This window comes from Podarcis raffonei, chromosome 11, assembly GCF_027172205.1.
Source record: "Podarcis raffonei isolate rPodRaf1 chromosome 11, rPodRaf1.pri, whole genome shotgun sequence".
NCBI classification, from domain to species: Eukaryota; Metazoa; Chordata; class Lepidosauria; order Squamata; family Lacertidae; genus Podarcis; species Podarcis raffonei.
Genome location: NC_070612.1, coordinates 63,935,510 through 63,953,356, shown reverse-complemented (window position 1 = coordinate 63,953,356; position 17,847 = coordinate 63,935,510). Strand labels below are relative to the sequence as shown.

At 43.2% G+C, this 17,847-nt stretch overlaps 2 protein-coding genes across 3 annotated transcripts in view; both read right to left on the bottom strand.

The window, feature by feature from the left end:
* Window positions 1–6,631: 6,631 nt before the first annotated feature.
* On the bottom strand, window positions 6,632–15,918 carry ZFAND5 (zinc finger AN1-type containing 5). Of its 2 annotated transcripts, none has more exons than XM_053409169.1 (6): window positions 15,705–15,918; window positions 11,613–11,769; window positions 11,268–11,379; window positions 10,790–10,893; window positions 8,481–8,606; window positions 6,632–8,276 (listed from the first exon to the last, which is right to left on the bottom strand). In XM_053409169.1, the coding sequence occupies exons 2-6, from the start codon at window positions 11,761–11,763 to the stop codon at window positions 8,128–8,130; spliced, it is 642 nt and encodes a 213-aa protein (XP_053265144.1). In that variant the 5' UTR covers window positions 11,764–11,769; window positions 15,705–15,918; the 3' UTR covers window positions 6,632–8,127. The 2 variants fall into 2 exon arrangements, with proteins under 2 accessions (XP_053265144.1, XP_053265145.1); XM_053409170.1 differs by having other exon boundaries at window positions 10,790–10,890; window positions 15,705–15,915.
* The window catches only part of ALDH1A1 (aldehyde dehydrogenase 1 family member A1), a 203,120-nt gene continuing 197,223 nt past the window's right edge, over window positions 11,951–17,847 (bottom strand). The window contains exon 14 of the mRNA XM_053409166.1: window positions 11,951–12,201. Coding sequence (XP_053265141.1) covers window positions 12,165–12,201 — 37 coding nt within the window. The 3' untranslated portion in view covers window positions 11,951–12,164. The remainder of the gene's footprint in view (window positions 12,202–17,847) is intronic.

The following is a 17,847-nucleotide window of genomic DNA, read 5'->3' as shown; positions in this document are numbered from 1 at the left end:
CCAGGAACCTACAACTGTCCAAATTGTAGTGTGTCTGTGTTATTTAGTTCCTGCTTTGTTAATAGTGTTTTATAGATCATAATTGTTTTAATTATGATTGATTTGTTAATTAGTTTAGATGATTTGTGATGCTCTATTATGTTCTATAGAGCCAGTGTGGTGTAGTGGTTAAGAGCGGTAGACTCGTAATCTGGTGAACTGGGTTTGCGTCTCCGCTCCTCCACATGCAGCTGCTGGGTGACCTTGGGCAAGTCACACTTCTTTGAAGTCTCTCAGCCCCACTCACCTCACAGAGTGTTTGTTGTGGGGGAGGAAGGGAAAGGAGGTTGTGAGCCGCTTGGAGACTCCTTCGGGTAGTGATAAAGCGGGATATCAAATCCAAACTCCTCCTCCTCCTCCTCCTCTTCTTCTTCTCCTTCTTCTTCTTCTTCTTCCCGACATGGGCATCACAAAAACACTTCACACCGTCTCGCTGATCATCCCCTATCACAAACGACAGGGGGGATGGCCTGTCCATGAACATGGCCCTCCACACCAGCTGAGACCTAGGACCAATCGGCTAAATGCGAGATGGCCCAAAATACCCCAAATGAACATCTATATGACTACATATAGGAAATTATTTACAACCTACCCCCTACTCTTTAACCCAAATCTTACTCTAATCCCACTAGTCCCCCACCCACCACATTCTAGATCAGCGCAACCCCATTGGTTTGTTAAACAACAAAGAGAGAGACACAGGACAACCCGGACAGGTTGGCAGGGAATCGCCCTACATAATAGATAAGCAAAATGGCTAACTTAAAAGCATTTACATTAAATGTGAGAGGGTTGCGAAACCCCATCAAAAGAAAATGCATCACCTCATACATAAATACCATGAAACCACACATCACCTTCCTACAAGAAATACACAACTCACCCAAAAGAAGCAAACCCCTGAACGAGCCCCGCTTCAGTCAACAATGGGTTGCACCTGGCTCAGGGAAGGCCCACGGAGTAGCTATAATACTCAGTAGAGACCTGAACTTCAACACCGCAACAGTCCTAAAGGACAAAAGAGGCAGATTCATTTTTGCTAAAGGACACTAGATGGCAAAATTAAACTGACAATCGGCTCCATATATGCCCCAAACTCAAAACAACTAGAATTCTTCCAGAAGACACTAAATAAGTTCCTCTTCTTCTCTGAAGGGGAAGCAATCCTAGGAGGGGACCTCAACCTAATTATGAAAGGCATATCCCTGAAAAACATTCACCTTACAACCCCATGGGCAACCTTCCTCCGAACGAAACCCCCAACAACTAGGGACTCTTACAAGTTACTAAAAATGTTAAAAAACAGGGGTCTCTATGACATCTGGGGGTGAGCAAAACCTGGGAGACACCAGCCATACATTCCAATCCGGACGCCATGGTACAGTGTCCAGACTGGACAGCATTCTGCTCACACAGTGTCTGATCCCCTCAGTGGAATCAACAAACATAGGTAACATTAAAATCACAGATCACGCCCCAGTAGAAGTCACCGTTAAAATAGGAGAGGGAACACAAACCATCCCATCATGGTCCTTCAGTCCCATCCTAACTACAAACAAACAAATTAGTCTCACAAAAACTCTCCAAAACTACTTCAAGGAAAATGATGTACACAATATAACAATGAAATGAACAATGAAAGCGGCCTTACTAAACATCTTCTAGGACAATAATGCCCACTTACACCGCAAAGAAGTCATAAAACCTACTTTCAGCAGCCAGAAACATCATAACCAGACACTGGAGAGACCTGTCAGGAGTAAGCATGGACCAATGGTACCAAACAGTATGGGAAACAGCCTTACTAGAAAAATTAACCAATAAACTGAAACTGACATGGGGACAAATAGAAGACGCCTTCACCCTGGTATGGCTCTCCTTTATCACATACACAGCCCAACAAGACAATGACAAATATCCACCAACAGCATACAAATCAATATGGCTAACCTGATCCGAAACACCCACCCCATTCACACATGAAAACAAAGACCACCACAGCCAACCACAAATGAACAGCCACACCCTAGGCCAACCCCAACCTCTCTCACCACCGAAGGAACACAAGTGAACAGCAGAGAACCTGCTCAAGCAACGCGGGCACAAAAACCCACATATATTAAGTAAAATAGAAACATCGCCACCCGACCCCACCCCCACCCATCTTCCCCCTCCACCCCTCCCCCTTTTTTCCTAATGTCTCAACAAATGAAACTGATTTGTAAAAATGATAGATGGGGAAAATATGAGAGACATTGCACATACTTCTGTAAATCAAGAAAATCTTTAATAAAAATACATTAAAACAAGAAAAAAGAAAACTCTTGACAAACGCTGTCTGCCTCGGCCTGAAGCAAGATGAGCACTGCACCCCATAGTCACCTTGGGCTGCACTTAACCATCCAGGGGTCCATTAGTTTACTTTTACCTTTATTATTATTGCTATTTATTGTTTGTCATGTCACAACAAATGTGATTTGTCCACAGCTTTCTGCACCTGATAATACCCATTAATATTGTGGTACTGTGCCATCTCCTCCCTGCCTTGGATAAATGAAATTGCACTATAATGCAGTTCTGTACAAGGAAGTTCAAGAACAGAGATACAAATCTGGAAAGGTTGGGCTTATAGGAATTGCTGTAATCCTATTCTTGCTCATCAAAATAACAATTGTGCTAACTGCACAGATCCATAGAAATGCATCGTGCAATGTGCCATTTGCAGATAACTATGTCCAATGCAATGAACACCAAGAGGTGGCAGAGGTGATTGGAGTAGAATAGACTGAAGATTGTAAAGATATGACAGAATATATGATCGGGGGAGGAGGTACAGAATCAGGGAACAGGCAAGAGTACATTCATCAGTTCAGGAATTGAAAAATTCTGAGTCTATGAAGCAGGAGCTTAAAAAGGAGAACAAGGCACTTGAATTCTGGTTGGCATTTGTGGGATTAGAAGACTAGAAGCAAGGTTTACAAAAATACAAAGGAAATGAGCATGCGTTCGGAAAGACATGGTTTAAATAAACATGATATGCAAATGATACAGTGGTTACTAAGATAAATAAGAAATGAAGTGAGAATAAGGCAGTGGTTCTGAGGATGGAACAGGATTAATAAGGTCCAAGAAATCCAGTTAGGATAGCTTGGCCATACAAAGAGCCTGCCCAAGATTGGACCATGTATGCACAAAGCAGTAATAAGAATTGTAGGCTGCATTCCTACACAAACCCATTGGCTTCAATGGGCTTACTTCTGCTTACAGACATCTAGGAGTGCATTTTTAAGATACAAGGACATGTAAACCATCACGCTAGGGACACAAAGATGTGTCCACGAGAACACACAAAATTAGCAGAGGACATCAGGCCAATGAAAAAATGAACACTGAGATACATGAAGTCAGAAGAGACTGTCCTGCTTTATACATAAGCAAATGACATTTGGATCTGCTTTTCTTCTGTATTTGCAACCTAGAAATACATAACACTGACAGTGAATACTGATCTAATCTGCTTACAGGTATATAGCTACAGCAGTGAAATAAATATAACTAGCTTTTTCATCTGCTTCCCCAGAACAGTGAAATCCATATTCCCTTGGGGTGTTAGAAAGTGTGCTACTTCAGAACTGAAAAGGGGGTGGGAACCATAAAATGGTAATTTATGCAAAAAGTATGTGTCTCTGTGCTTTCCCATCCAATTTATGCAAGGTGATTATTGCAAGGATGCATTGGCTCAGGAGTAAGACTGCAGACAAGCTCCCACAACAGCTCTCACCCATTGCCACTTACTGTCAGGAATTTAAAACTGGCACTCCTTTCCCTCTCCTGTTCAAGACAGATGCTCTCTCTCTCTCTTGTTATGCTCATGAAGTTGTTGATCCATCCCAAGTGTTTTTGCTGCAGCCTAGTGGTTTGTTTTCACACAGACATTAATAATAATAATATTTTTATTATTAATAATAGACACATTTGCCAAAATATAATTACTAGAATACAACTTTGTGGAACCAACTGATTAAAAGCCAGAGTGCTGACTAAAAATAAATCACTTACATGCTTACTCAGAAGTAAATCCCACTTAGTTCAGTCTTATTTCTAGGTAAATACGTATGGGATTGCAGGCTTACCCAGTTTAAATTTTACTTAACCAGGACTACGAAACCTGACTGACAGTGCAATCCTAAGTACGTATTTTTCGCTCCATAGACGCACCTAGTTTTTGGAGGAGGAAAACAAGAAAAAAAATATTCTGAATCCCAGAAGCCAGAACAGCAAGAGGGATCTGGCTTCTGGGATAGCCACGTGCAGCCTCTCCTGGGCAGGGGGATGAAGGCTCCCGATGCGGGAGAGGCTGCGTGTGGCTAAGCCAGAAGCCAGCGGGAGGAAGGCTCCCCCAAGAAACGGGCTCCCTTTAAAGAGCGTGCGGAGCTTTTCCCCCAGCCCTTATCCCTCCCAGGGAAAAGCCCCCAAGAACCGGACACACGCTCCATGTGGCTCTTTAAAGGGAATGCTGAGCAGAGTCTCCCCCTGCATTCGCTCCATAAGACGCACACACATTTCCCCTTTTTAGGAGGGGAAAAGTGCGTCTTATAGGGTGAAAAATATGGTATATCTATTCCACAGCAAGTCATCTTGTGTTCAGTAGTTTCCTCCCAGGCAAGTGAACAGTGACAGATTTAGAGTGGTGCCTGTAGGGGAACCTGCACAGGGCCAAATAAGTGCCAAATTTTATATTTATACAGGTACCTAAAAAAAACTGCACCAAAAGGAATTATTGTGAAAATGAGAAATAATATTTGGGGGGGGGGCACCACATTTTGTCCTTGATCACAGTACCATATGACCAAAGTGAGATTTGGAATTCAGATTCAGTTACTTTTTGAAAGGTAATCTGCACACCTTCATGTATATTGTATAAGTTGCCTTATCCAATAAGGCAACTTAAAAGGAACTTCAATCTTTTCTTCTAAATGAAAATTGAAATGCAGAATGCTCTGTAGCGTAACAATAAAAAGCATAAATCACAATCTCACTGTTGTGGAAGATACAGACAGAAAGATGCCGATTTCAGGCAAGTTGCCTTATTTTTAGACAACAACTATGTCCCGGCTGAAATATACATTGTGTGCCAACTTGGGAAAGCATTTGAGAAGAAAAACCCTGTGCACATCTCTGCAGCCTGCGCACAAGAGCCTTTCCTGCAGCTTATGGGAACCAAACATGCAGCAACCACCAGCAGACACTGGGTCAGCCTTGTTTCAACGTCAGGCAGGATGTCGCCTAAGACTCCTGTGGACACAGGGAGAACACCTTTGTTTATAGTCTACTACAAACTAGTAGACATGGGACGGGGGGCACATCTTTCCTTCACAGTGGATACTTTGTAGTGCACCAGCACTTGCTCTCTACCCACCCAAGGGAACCCTAGTGACAGATATTTTATATTTTATACAAAGATATTCACAGGGTGAATTACCTCAGGAAACAAAGCAAATGATTTCATACTAGGAGGAAGAACTACAGAGTTAAGCATCAGCTCTATACATGTGCAGCATTTTAGCCTAATAATAGAGGTAAAAAAGCTGTAAAAACTGTTTTATTGCACATCTGTTTGCAGATAATTTTAGGTCTCTGTTAAAGAAAGTGTAAGTTCTCAAACTACCGTGTCACAGCCAAGGCAGATACATAGCTAAGCTTTGATTATAGTGTCATTAATAGCCCACCCCTTGTGTGTGTGTGTGAGGGTTTTTTCCTCACACACACACACACACACATGAGGAACAGAAATGTTCTTCTACAACTTCCATGAGAAAGCAAATTAAACTTTAAAAATCTGCTCATATAAGTAAACCTGTTATTCCAGGGAATAGCTCCAACTTTTTGCATCATACTTAATTATGAACGCATTACTAGCCACTACAGAACAGAGCTCTATGCAAAGACTTTTGACCTTCCTACAAAAAATATAGAAAAGGAAACAGCGCTAGACCAGGGTGGAAATAATTTGGGAAAGTGAACTAGGGAGTGTGCTCTTTATTGCTCCAAGCTCTTTAAAAAAAAGAAGTTTGAAAGAGGGGAAATCTGTACACATCATATAGTTTGCATATTTAATTCCATGGAAGTGGTATACCACCACGTAGGGTAATTGGATTTCATAACAGTAATAAATAAAAAACGAGTGATTCAACATGGTCAAAAGGCACAACTTTTGCAGTAAATCAGGTCAGAAAACTGCAGCCAAGGTGGCAGCAAAAAGAATCTGAGTGGAGAAATTTGTAGATCAAAGCAACTAAGACTCTTAAAGGCTTCTTTTTTCAACTATGATGTTGCTCTTAAAGGTCCAGGAGTCATATTTGTATTCCATTTTACATGCTTTGCTCATCTGAACACATCTTCATTGGCTGAAGTGTACATAAAAATAAAATCCAGCAAGGGGAAAACCATGCAGAAGAGCTGATCTCCAGAATTATTAACTAATAAGAATTGAAGGATTAGTTGCAACCAACTTTTCACAAGTAGGAGATTTCAGATTATTCAATCAATATTTTAATAACCCAATGAAGCATCACAAAAAGGAGCTATATCCCTCTGTACATGATTTTATTATTTACATAATACAATATAGCATAGATGCCGGGTAGCATGATTATGTGCAATACATAAATATGAACTATCTGTACACATTTGTATATCTAATAACTCAACTGAGGACAAAGTTTAAAGCAAAACCTGATGCTTTTAATGAAGAAAAACTAAGACTGAACACTGCAATAGAAGTCAGAAGTAGTGCCCTGTGTATACACAACTATTTACAGATGAGGACAGGCATTACCACTACACTACTCTAAACTGTACTTGTTTATATAAAAAAACACAAGTTTCATACATCACAAAAACCTTCCATTATAACACAGAAGTGATATTACCAGACAAGCATCAGTGAAGTATACTGCCTTTTCTAGAGTTGTTATTGTACAATGCTGTAGATAATGCAGCCCATGCAATACACCCAAGAACACTATAGTCCTACACCCAAGTACTATTAAAATAATAAAGCAGCCCTCAGAGTGGTTCCAGGTACCACTTAAAGTCTACAGCAGCCATATTGGGTATGATTTTTCCATGCAAAATGGTGCAATCTCACTACATTTGAAAACTATAAAAATTAAAAGCTAACGTTCTTTTGAACCCAGAACACATTCAACTTAAGATGTATATGACAAATTAAATGCTTGAATACATTTGCAAACTAGGTTCATCAGATGCATGTTACTTGACAGAGCTGCTGTGGTTATGTTAATTTTTTAAATGTAGCATTTTGTTTGTAAACTGTAAAACAGTCTTGTGGTTTTGTGCTACACAAACTTATCAGCTACATAAAGAGTAAGAAGCAGACGAATCTTCTGTTGTAGGCTAGTTCAAAAAGTTCTAAAAATGAAGTTTCCTTTGGGAACCAGTTTTAATAGTTGAGCAATTTTCATCAGTTCCAAGGATTGCACTGTTCAGACTCAAATTTCTTGGTTTCATTCAGTAGGTAACCTTAAACTGCAGCTTATGGCACCTGAACGCCCATTCTCTTTAGAAAGTGGCTCCTCTGCAGCTCAGATTCAAAACAATGAATTGTGGAAATTAAAGAGGACAAAGTTTAACTATGGTAAAAGTAGACTCATTTTTTCCTGGTGTATAATTTAATCAAGCAGGCACGTAGCACTATCCAAGGATGATATACCTCAATTACATTCCCAAAAGGCAAATCTGCTGCAAACATGCAGATTTTATGCATCTGTTTGGCACATGTGAACTAGACAACTCTGTCTTTTGTGCATGTCTGTTTTCCAGTGCAGGTCTTACTCTTTCAATTCATTTTGGGGAGGGCATGTACACATTTTAAAGGGCTGTATCTATCCAATTCTGCCTGTAACACCCACAACATCCTAAAATATCAATCAATAAGATAGACTAAAGTAAAACTCTGGAGAACATCAAAGGAAAATGGCCATGCATCTGCTCTTTAATGTTTTCCTAGGATATTTTAAAATAAAAACAAAGAAAGTCAGTCTTTTCACCGAGTAGGTTAGTTTATATTCTCTGGATTTTTTCGGCCACAACAACTGGATTCTCTTTTCTGATTTTTGCTGCAGCTTCTGCTTTGTAATCATATGGGCAGTTGTGCTTGTCAGAGTAACGGTGAAGTCCACAAAACAGATTTCCACATCGGCAATCAAACCCTGTAAAAGCACAAAAACAGCATAAAGACCTGTTCGGTGAAGACCTAGGTTTCGTCATGTGGAATAAAAAACTGAACTCCCGTACATACATACACACACCTGTGCCATTTCAAAGTGTCACAAAGTTTCAAAGTATGCAAGTCCTCAGCAGTAACTATATTTAAGACTGGATAAGTGTGGATAATGCAGTGTCTAATAGCATACCTGTAAGGCCAACCTTCTTTCTGCACATAAAACATCTGTTCTTCTTTGGTTTAGGCATTTCAGGTGTTTTCTCTTCATTCTGAGATGTACTAGGCTGACTAACTGTAGGACTGGGTTGAGTAACAACTGAAAAGAACAAAACGGGCCAAAGTTGATTAGATGTGGTATACTGTAATTCTAAACTGCTTTCATCTCCACATTTTAAATTCTCTTCTTTACACACCTCAGTTTATTTATAGAAAGAGATGCTGAATTAATTTTTGGAAGCACCTACTCCTTCATCCTCCCTGTCTCCTTTTTGTAGTAAAGAAATCATTAGAATGGTTCTCTTATTATGTTAACCTGAAAACACAAAGTTCTCCCCCCCCCCTTCTGCCAATAGCAACCTATGACCCATGGAAAGCTTCTCTGGGGGGTTCCCCACCTTTTGTGGGGCAGTGGCTTCTAAGTTGCCACAGTCCTCATCTTTTCCAGAAGTCCTCTGTACCCTTCCATATTATTCAGGATGCCTCCCCTTCAGAGACTTTTTCAGGGGTGGTGGGGGGATAGTAAAGCTTCATTCCATTAAGTTAAATTTCTCAAGTTAGTTTAGGATTCAAGCAATTCAATCTTGATAGAAGCACCAAGTAGAGCCCATAACCTTCTGGGCTGGTTCCCAAGTAATGGATTGTAGAAGACTTGTGTGCTGGAGATTACCAAGAGTAAAGATGCAGGTTTCGGAATGGATATTTTATGGTCTCACTCAAACTTTCAGCAAACTACTACTCTTGCCACCACAAAAAACATACATTGGCTGAAAGGATGTACCTTGGAGGTTCCTCTTTCCTATTCTCTCCCCTATAATCACCATCACCTTCAAACAGAATCTGCATCAGCCCATAGCTGCTCCAGAGAACTAGGAAGGTATTGCTGGGTGCTCAACACCTTAGTGTGGTATGTTTCCATCTTTCTGTGCACACAGTATTCAGTGTTGCTGCACTATCATCATAAATGAAGAGCTAACACTATCATACTACTACTACTTTTTCTTTTTTACCTAATCTATGCAGTTAAAAAACACCCTTTCATTTAATGCATTATCTGTTTACTTACACTACAGATTCATTACGCTTACTAAAAGACACGTCTGTGGAAGATGGGTGGAACAACACACATCATACATAGGCCATAGCATATTCTATCATTTTATTTACTCCCACCTAGTTTCAGAACATTAATATGTATGCTACTTGATTCAAAGAAATATAGAAATCATTGTGCTATTTAAATATCTTTCAGCTTGCTGTCTACCTTCACATTTATCAGGAATATACATAAAAAGGTCCCCCTGATGTATAAAGCTGTTCACCATTAAGGCTGTACCTGCTGGGCTGGCCTTTTCACTTACTTCTAAATGAATCCCATGTCCAAATTCACCTTATTTAGAATTACATTTTATGATACTATACACCAGCAAGAAATACTGGCAAAAGAATCGAACCATCCTAATATCAAAGCGTTCAAACAAAATCATATAGCAAAAATACATTACCAAAAACAATTTTTAAAAGCCTATTATAAGAGTTCATCCAAACAATTAATGTAAATATATACCCATTGATTATGACTTCAGCACCAGAACATTCAATAGTGGGAATATTGAATGCAAATTAATACAAAAACACTCATGCAAAATGCTCTATGGATTTCAACCTTGTGAACTTATTCAAATTTAGGAAATATTTCATAAACACTTTACAAGTACCAGAAGTTACTTCAAAATGTCAAGTCTTTAAAAAAGGCCTGAATAACAATGCATGGAGGTGTATTATATTCAGAAATAATCATTTCAGTGAAGTTGGTATACAAAACAGATATAAAATAGGGATATAAAAAAACAAAGATATTTTAAAAAACCCAACCTTGTTTGCAAGATTGTTGGATTTCTCCAGTGATCTAAAGTAACTATTGAAAGTTGTAAAGACTGGTGAACTGCAGCACGTTAAAGAATTCATTCAAAATGCTTAAGGAAAAAAACGTCAACCATTTTGTATGGTTTTCTTTAAATAAAAAAAGAATAGCACATTCTCACTACTCAATTCATTTTCGCTGAAGGGACTAGCGACATTAATCTACTTATAATAACTGTTGGATGAACTCTTACAAGCAGTGAACAAATTGATCTAAGGATGATAAATCTTTTACTTTGCAATTTTGCCTTTTAATACTAAAGAGAATATGGCATAGTTTTTCTCATTGGTTACCAAACATCTACACCTGCCAGGTCCCACTGAACTAGCTGCACTTAAGCGACTTTAAAAAAGGCATACCTGGCTCTGTTGTTTCTGTTTTCGGAGTTACTTTCTCCTCTCTTGAAATGCTCATTTCTGTCATTTGCTGTGTTACAGGCAAGGCGGCAACAGGCACATTTCTGCTTGCATTCAGTGAAATGAGAGCAATCTGTTAGTGCTATTAGGAAGACTAACATCTTATAAAGCTAAAACTTAAAAACCCTGGGCTCTTCTTTGACAACTATGACTGAACTCACTGGTGATAAAGTTTGATGTATAGACTGTAATATCTAAGTGTCCTTGTAATCTAACCTTATAGCAAACTAAGGCATTTACATCAATTCCCTCATTGTAAAGCTCAGAGCCTTTTTGATTGCAGAAATAATAAACTCTGCAGTTATTTCCCCTACAAACTAGCTGTAGCAGAAACTGTTATAATAGTAATAGGCTTAGAGTGTCCCTTACATACTCTCCCAGAATTATTTCATTTCACTATCAGGCTCTACACTGCTCTTACCTTGATTTGTCAGATGTGCTGCCAGCAGCACCTTCACAGTTGTTTAAACTAGTATCTGCTCTCTGTACAGATGCAGAGTCTGAGGTAGGACTGTTGGAACCACTTGATGTTCCTGTATGAAGGGGGGAAATATAAGCATATAGATTAGAAACGTAAACTTCGTAATATGCAGATACTACAGCTGTTAAATACTTGGAAGTCTTTTTAATGAGTTAATTTGGCTTATACATAAAAATGCCTCAAAGTTACTAGAATAGTATAAATGTTCACTTAAATGTTTATATCTGAAATGTGACAGTATTCACAGCTAGCATTTCAGTTACATTATGTTCCTCCAGCACATACCCATTGGACTGATTCGGCCACTATTTTGCTGTCTTTGAAGATGTTCTTTATAGCAGACAGAACACATTCCGTTAGTTCTAGGATTCCCATAAAATCCACACCCTGTGCTGCACAGCATGGGCCCTGGGGTCTGGTTGGTCTCCTGAGCCATCTTGTGCTGTAAATAAACACACACACAAACTGCTTTAGAAGTTGCTATAAGATCATAATTCACATGAACTAGCCATTACATAAGATAACATCACATAGACATATTTCCACAGTGGTCATTCTCTGTGTATAAGCACAGGCAACCATAACAAGAAAAGGGACAGAAATAAAGGAAACCGCTCCAAACAGAGTAAGTGAGGTATGAGGCAAAAGCCTGTTTCCACTTGAACTTTGTGAAAAGGCACCACCTTCCCCCCAAATGCAGACAGGATTGTGAACTACACCTGTGTGATTCCTTCATCTTGTAAGTCAAATTGGCAGGAATAAGCAGGAATGCCACCTCAACTGTTGAAGCTGAAGAGAGGTAAGTAGCTTGCCTATTGATTATCTTCAGCCTAGGGCCTAAAAAGGGGAGGGAAGATTGTATTCATATTCTCCAGTCCCAAATTAACCTCACCTGGATTGCTTTACTACAGAAAAAATGTTGCCTCATAGCTTAGACGCCTGAGGGTCAATGTTAAGTGCATACAGGCATCAATGCAACCTGCCAACAATGCACTGCTTTCAAGTAAGCATATGGCAGAGGTGAATCTAAATGTATGTTCCATTGACAGTCATTCGGTGCTGAAAAGACCACATCCACAAGGATCATCTCGAAGGTCATCCAGTCCAACCCACTGCAATTATGCTCCTTTGATTTAGACTCAAGGGTCCTGATCCAGCAATCTTTACTGGAGTGTGGAAGAAATAGAGAGAGAAACATTCTATCTGTCTTTAACTGTGACTCCTACTGCAGAGCATTGGACTAGATCAGGCGTGGCCAGACTTGGCCCTCCAGCTGTTTTGGGACTACAATTCCCATCATCTCATCCCTGACCACTGGTCCTGTTAGTTAGGGATGATGGGAGTTATAGTCCCAAAACAGCTGGAGGGCCAAGTCTGGCCATGCCTGGACTGGATGACTCTTCAGGTCCCTTCCCACTCTAGGATTCCTCCATTTTGCTCTACCTGCCCCATCTGTGCAGTGGGATGCAACAAGAACAACACTAGAAGCAAAATATACGAACTATCAAAATTAGTTTGTGGTTCTGTTTTCCTTTATTCCTGTAGAGAAGGCAGACCAACATATGCTAATCATAAAACCCTGGACTGTGATTTGTCACTGAAAGGGACACAAATGTGTCCTGAACCTTTCATAGTGATTTTAAATCTTCAAGTCTATTCAATAAAGCAGAGCAGTCTTATGCTTCTCCATTCATGCCTGTTCTGGTTATTGCCTATCAATAGATCTCACAGCATGGGGAGTACTTTTAGGCTCAAGAGACACACCGCTTTGTATATTAAAAACAAATTATGGAGATAAGGATGGAACACTATTCTTGGTAGACTAGCTCAACAGGACCTGAGAACTTGGGCCCGTAACCAAACCAACCCCATGCTAACTGAGAACACCATGTGTTTAAATTATTTTATACAAAATCATCTACTATTTTAATAAGACAAAAGCTATTAAGCTGAAGAGTTTCACTTGAAGCAGGCTTTTTGGAAGATGTCCTGCTTAATATATTCATTAAAACAAGCCACTCATTTTACAGCAACTCAGCAAAATACTGTGACTATCAAAACAAACTTGAACAAAATTTCCTGCTTGAAAAGGCCGCCTCATCTGTGCATGACACGGGTAATGTTTTAGCAACATAAACACTTCAACTTCATTACCATATAAGCTATGCAAGACTGATATAAAAATATAGGATCCATAACCTATGTTCCCACAGCACTACATTAATTGGATTGTAATGTGTAATAATGGTCTACTAGAAAGAAAAGCATTTGAAGACCTCAACAATGGAAAGGCAGCATATAAAACTGTGAAATAAATAAAAATGAAAAATCTTCAGAGCATATTTGCATGTATACATTTTAAACAGTATGAAACTTCCAAAGCTTGAATTTACATATCCTGAATAATCATGTTTTTTCTGCACAAGCATCTTTAAGAAAATCAACTGAGAATGGCTTCAGAGTTTATTCTTGTTCTAAAAGGCCTGAAGACAAGAGTCCTGTACCATACATACGCGTGGGTCACTTTTCCACAATTGTTATAATATAGCATTTTAGAAGATATGCTCAAGGGGGACAGAAAAAGAGGGCCTGTTTCACAAAACAGTAGATAATATTTGCTGAATAAATATCACAAGGCAGACTTCAGGCACACCTTCACCATAAAGTCCACCCTAACTCACTAAAATCAGCTTGTAATTTATAAAGAAACATTTGTTTGGGAGAATATGTGGTCACAAATTTGACCTGTTTTTCCAAAACAAATGTAAAATCAACACCGTAAGCTATGTAAAATTTATCTGTAAAAACAAAGCTGTGCCATTTTCATTTTTCTACTTTCATGTAAATTTTGCACCATCCCATTAAAAAGCCCTAGAATGACATCATCAGTATCAAAGAAGTTTGCACCTGCAAATGGCTAGCGTGGAAAGCCAAACAAATCTTTACAGAAAAACAATGTTATCAGGTATGAATTTCATAATTTTAAGCTAGCTACCGTTGTTTAGACCTTTAGCTTTTATACTGGAATACTGGGTTTGAATAGTATCACATGCACGTCGTCTGCTTGCTTTAATATTTCTCAGAAGCCCAAGTCACATGGTGAGTGCATTAGCTTCCGCTTGTCACAAGGCTGCAATGTGACAGGCTGAGCTAGAGGCTCAGGCAAAAGCTCGTCAACAGGGGCCTCTGAAATCAGCTTCTATTTATATCTCCAAAGGCTGCCCAGCTCCTGTACAGCCCACAGAACTGAAGCAGCAAAAATGGACCAACAGGAAACTATAAAAGCAGCTTAACAAAGGACACTCAATTAAGAGAAACATGTCAGGCTGATAACTAACTATATCGAGAATTTATCAGGGATTTTAGCCCTGAGCAAGAGTAGTAAGAACAGTTAAATGGCCCAGATGACTGCACACACTACAAACTGTATGCACCAGATGGTTCCTCCTAAAATATGCTTATTTGGGTTACAGCTCTCCAGCTCCAGAAAGCTGTGCTTGCTCAACTGCATGGCTTGCCTTTAGAGAACTGGCCCGTCCATACTGGTTCCAATGCTGGTCCGAAGCCACGGCTACAGACACACTGTGCAGCATTCATGCGCAGAACATGGGGAACATGCCCGACCTACAATCCAGGCCCCAGGGCTTCACGATACTAATAGTTTTAGTTTAAGCAAAGCTTACAAACCACGGCTATGTTTATCCATGTTTCCTTCTTTTAAATGCAATTTAATTAGGAAGGGGGCAGAAAAGGAAACCTCCTCTGGGGAAACTGAGTGGTAAAGGCACACAATGAAACAGCGGGGGAAACCAGGCCGGGGGCCTGGAGGCCTGAGATAGCGGGCGGGCGGGGGGGGGGCAAACAAAGGGAAGGGAGCCGCTGCTGCTGCCGGAGGAGGAGGAGGAGAGAGGAAGCGCCGAGGGAGGCGGGGGGGGGGAGAGGCCTGCCAGAGAATCCCTGAGTCACGGCCAGGCCCAGCCGAGGAGAAGAGCCGCTCGCGGCCTCCGCGCCAGGCGGCCCACGGGTCCCAGGAAGCCGCCTCTGTCCTGGGGGGGGGGGCGGGAGAGGAGCCGCCTGGGTCCCCCCCCCGCCCTTTGTCCGCCTCCCTCCCCGGAGGGTCTTCTGCCAGCCCCCCCCCTCGCCACGCCTGGCTTCTGGGGCGGTGGTCGCGAAGGAGGCCCCATTCCGGGGAAAGCTCTTCCCCCCCCCCCCAGAGCCGAAGCCCGGCTGCCCCTTCGCGGCCCTTTGTCCGCCTCCTTGGCGCGGGGGAGACGCGGAGACACAGACCCCCCTGGCCGGGCGGGGGGGGGGCAGAAAGGGCGCCGCTGGGTCCGCAGCCCCCCGGGAGGGAGGGGAAGGAAGGAAGGGGCGACTCACCCGCCTCGAGGCTCCCGGCCAGACTCCGACCCAGAGGACAAAGAAGCGGAACCAGGAGGAGGAGCAGGAGGAGGAGGGAGGCCGAGGAGGCCGCCGCCGCCGCCGCTATCCCGGGCTCGGGCGGGAAGACAGCCCCGCCGCCGCCGCCGCCGCCGCTTCCTCCCTTTGTTCCTGAAGCAGCAGCAGCAGCAGCGGGAGGAGGAGGAGGAGGAGGCGGAGGAGGAGCCGCTGCTTCCCGGCCGCGCTGGGAGGGCCAAGGGCGGCGCTGCTGTTGCCGCTGCTGCCGGTGCCGGTGCTGCCTCTGCCTCTGCCCCGCCGCCGCCGCCGCCACCAGCCTCGGGGCCGGAGGAGCCTAGAGAGCGCCTCGCGCGCACAAACCGCCGCCGCCGAGCGAGCGAGCGAGCCAGGCAGGGAGGGAGGGAGGGAGGAGGGCGCGCGCGCGTCGGCAGCCCAGGCGCTTCGAGGGAGGCGGGCGGGGGCGCGCGAGCGCGGCAGCTGACGGGCTCGATGACGAGGCGCCGCACGTCACCAGGCCCCGCCCCGCCCGCCCCTCCCCCTCCCCAGGCCGGGATCGCTCCGCTTCGAGGCGCCGCCGCCGCCGCCGCCCTGAGAGGGATTCCCCCCTCTGCTCCTGCTGGCGCAGCCACGTCTCCTCGGAAGTAGGCCCCGAGCGGTGCCCGGACTGCAGCGCAGAGGAAGGGATGGAAGGCAGCCGAAACTCCTGCGAAATCTCCCTCCCCCTTGGCGAGGAGACCGAAGCAGCCCGTCCCTGGAGGCACCTCCGAGAAGGCCCTGCTGCGTGTCCCTTGGGACACTCCCCAGGCATTCCTGCACATTCACACGCTTGCTTATTTGCGGGCAAACTGCGTGGTGCCCGGGGAATCTGCACAACTGTCCGCTTATGCAAACTCCACTTTCAGGTCCACCGTGCCCTCCCACCTCATTTCTCCCCACACATTTACATGCCAGCCTAATCCTGGGAGAAAAAACAAGACTGCCAGGATACCCATAATAAGGAGATCAGCTTCCATCAAATATTTTAAAAGATATATACAGTACATATTAAAGGGCATGCATGGCGCTTAGAGACTTTTCCTTCAGCACGGCTACTCTTGCTAATTTAGTGGGATCAGAAATTTCATTTTGGATTTAATACATGCTTGTAAATTATCCAAAGACCTCTTATTGTTCCAGTTCTTGTGATTGGTCAGAAATGCAGTTTTAGTGGTGTCTTATTTACTGAGGTGGTCTGGCTGTGGCCATGGGAATCATAATTGTGCCATAGCAGTGCTTAGCCTAGGCAGTGGCGTAGCGTGGGGGGTGCAGGGGGGGCCGGCCGCACTGGGCGCAACATCTGGGGGGGGTGCGCACTCGCTCGCACTCGCAGCTCTCTGCCCCTACCTGGCTCACTCACTCTCACTGCAGTGCTGGCTGTGCGAATCCGATCCGAGCCGCCAGGTCGCCGCCCACTGTGGAGGGGGTGGGTGCCAGGCGTGCGGTGCGGAGAGAGAGCGAGGGACTATCTGGGGGAGGGACAGTGCAGCGGCCGCGCAGCGCTGAGCGCGGGAGAGAACCACACCAGACCAGACCAGGCAGCAGCAAGAAGAAGCTGGCAGCGGCAGCAGGTTAGGGGTTAGGGGGCGCCATTTACTTGCCTTGCCCCGGGTTAGGGGGCACAAATTACTTGCCTTGCCCCGAGTGCTGACAACCCACGCTACGCCACTGAGCCTAGGACCTCCTAAACAGGCCGAATGTCGAACTTCCGGGTTAGCGCCATCGGCTAATGGCGGATTCCCTCTGAGCTCCGGAGGGAATTGGCTCCACAGGATCTGGGTCTTGCCGCTGCAGCGACGCGCGGACCATCAGAAATCACAGGCGCTGAAGCCTGTGAACCTGGTGACCATTTGTGCCCCCCCGACCCGCGAAGGAGCCTTTTTTTAAAAAAAAAGATATTTATTGAAATTTTAAAAAAATAAAGAAAAAACATTAAAAAATACAATTAAAAACACATAAAATTTACATTTCTTACTGTCAAGAACCAATTTCCTTGACTTCCCCACACCTCCCCTTCTTGTATTCCAGTTCCAATTTTTAGCTCAGCAAGTTCTTGTCCCCAAACTTTACCTTATTTTCTCTAATTCAT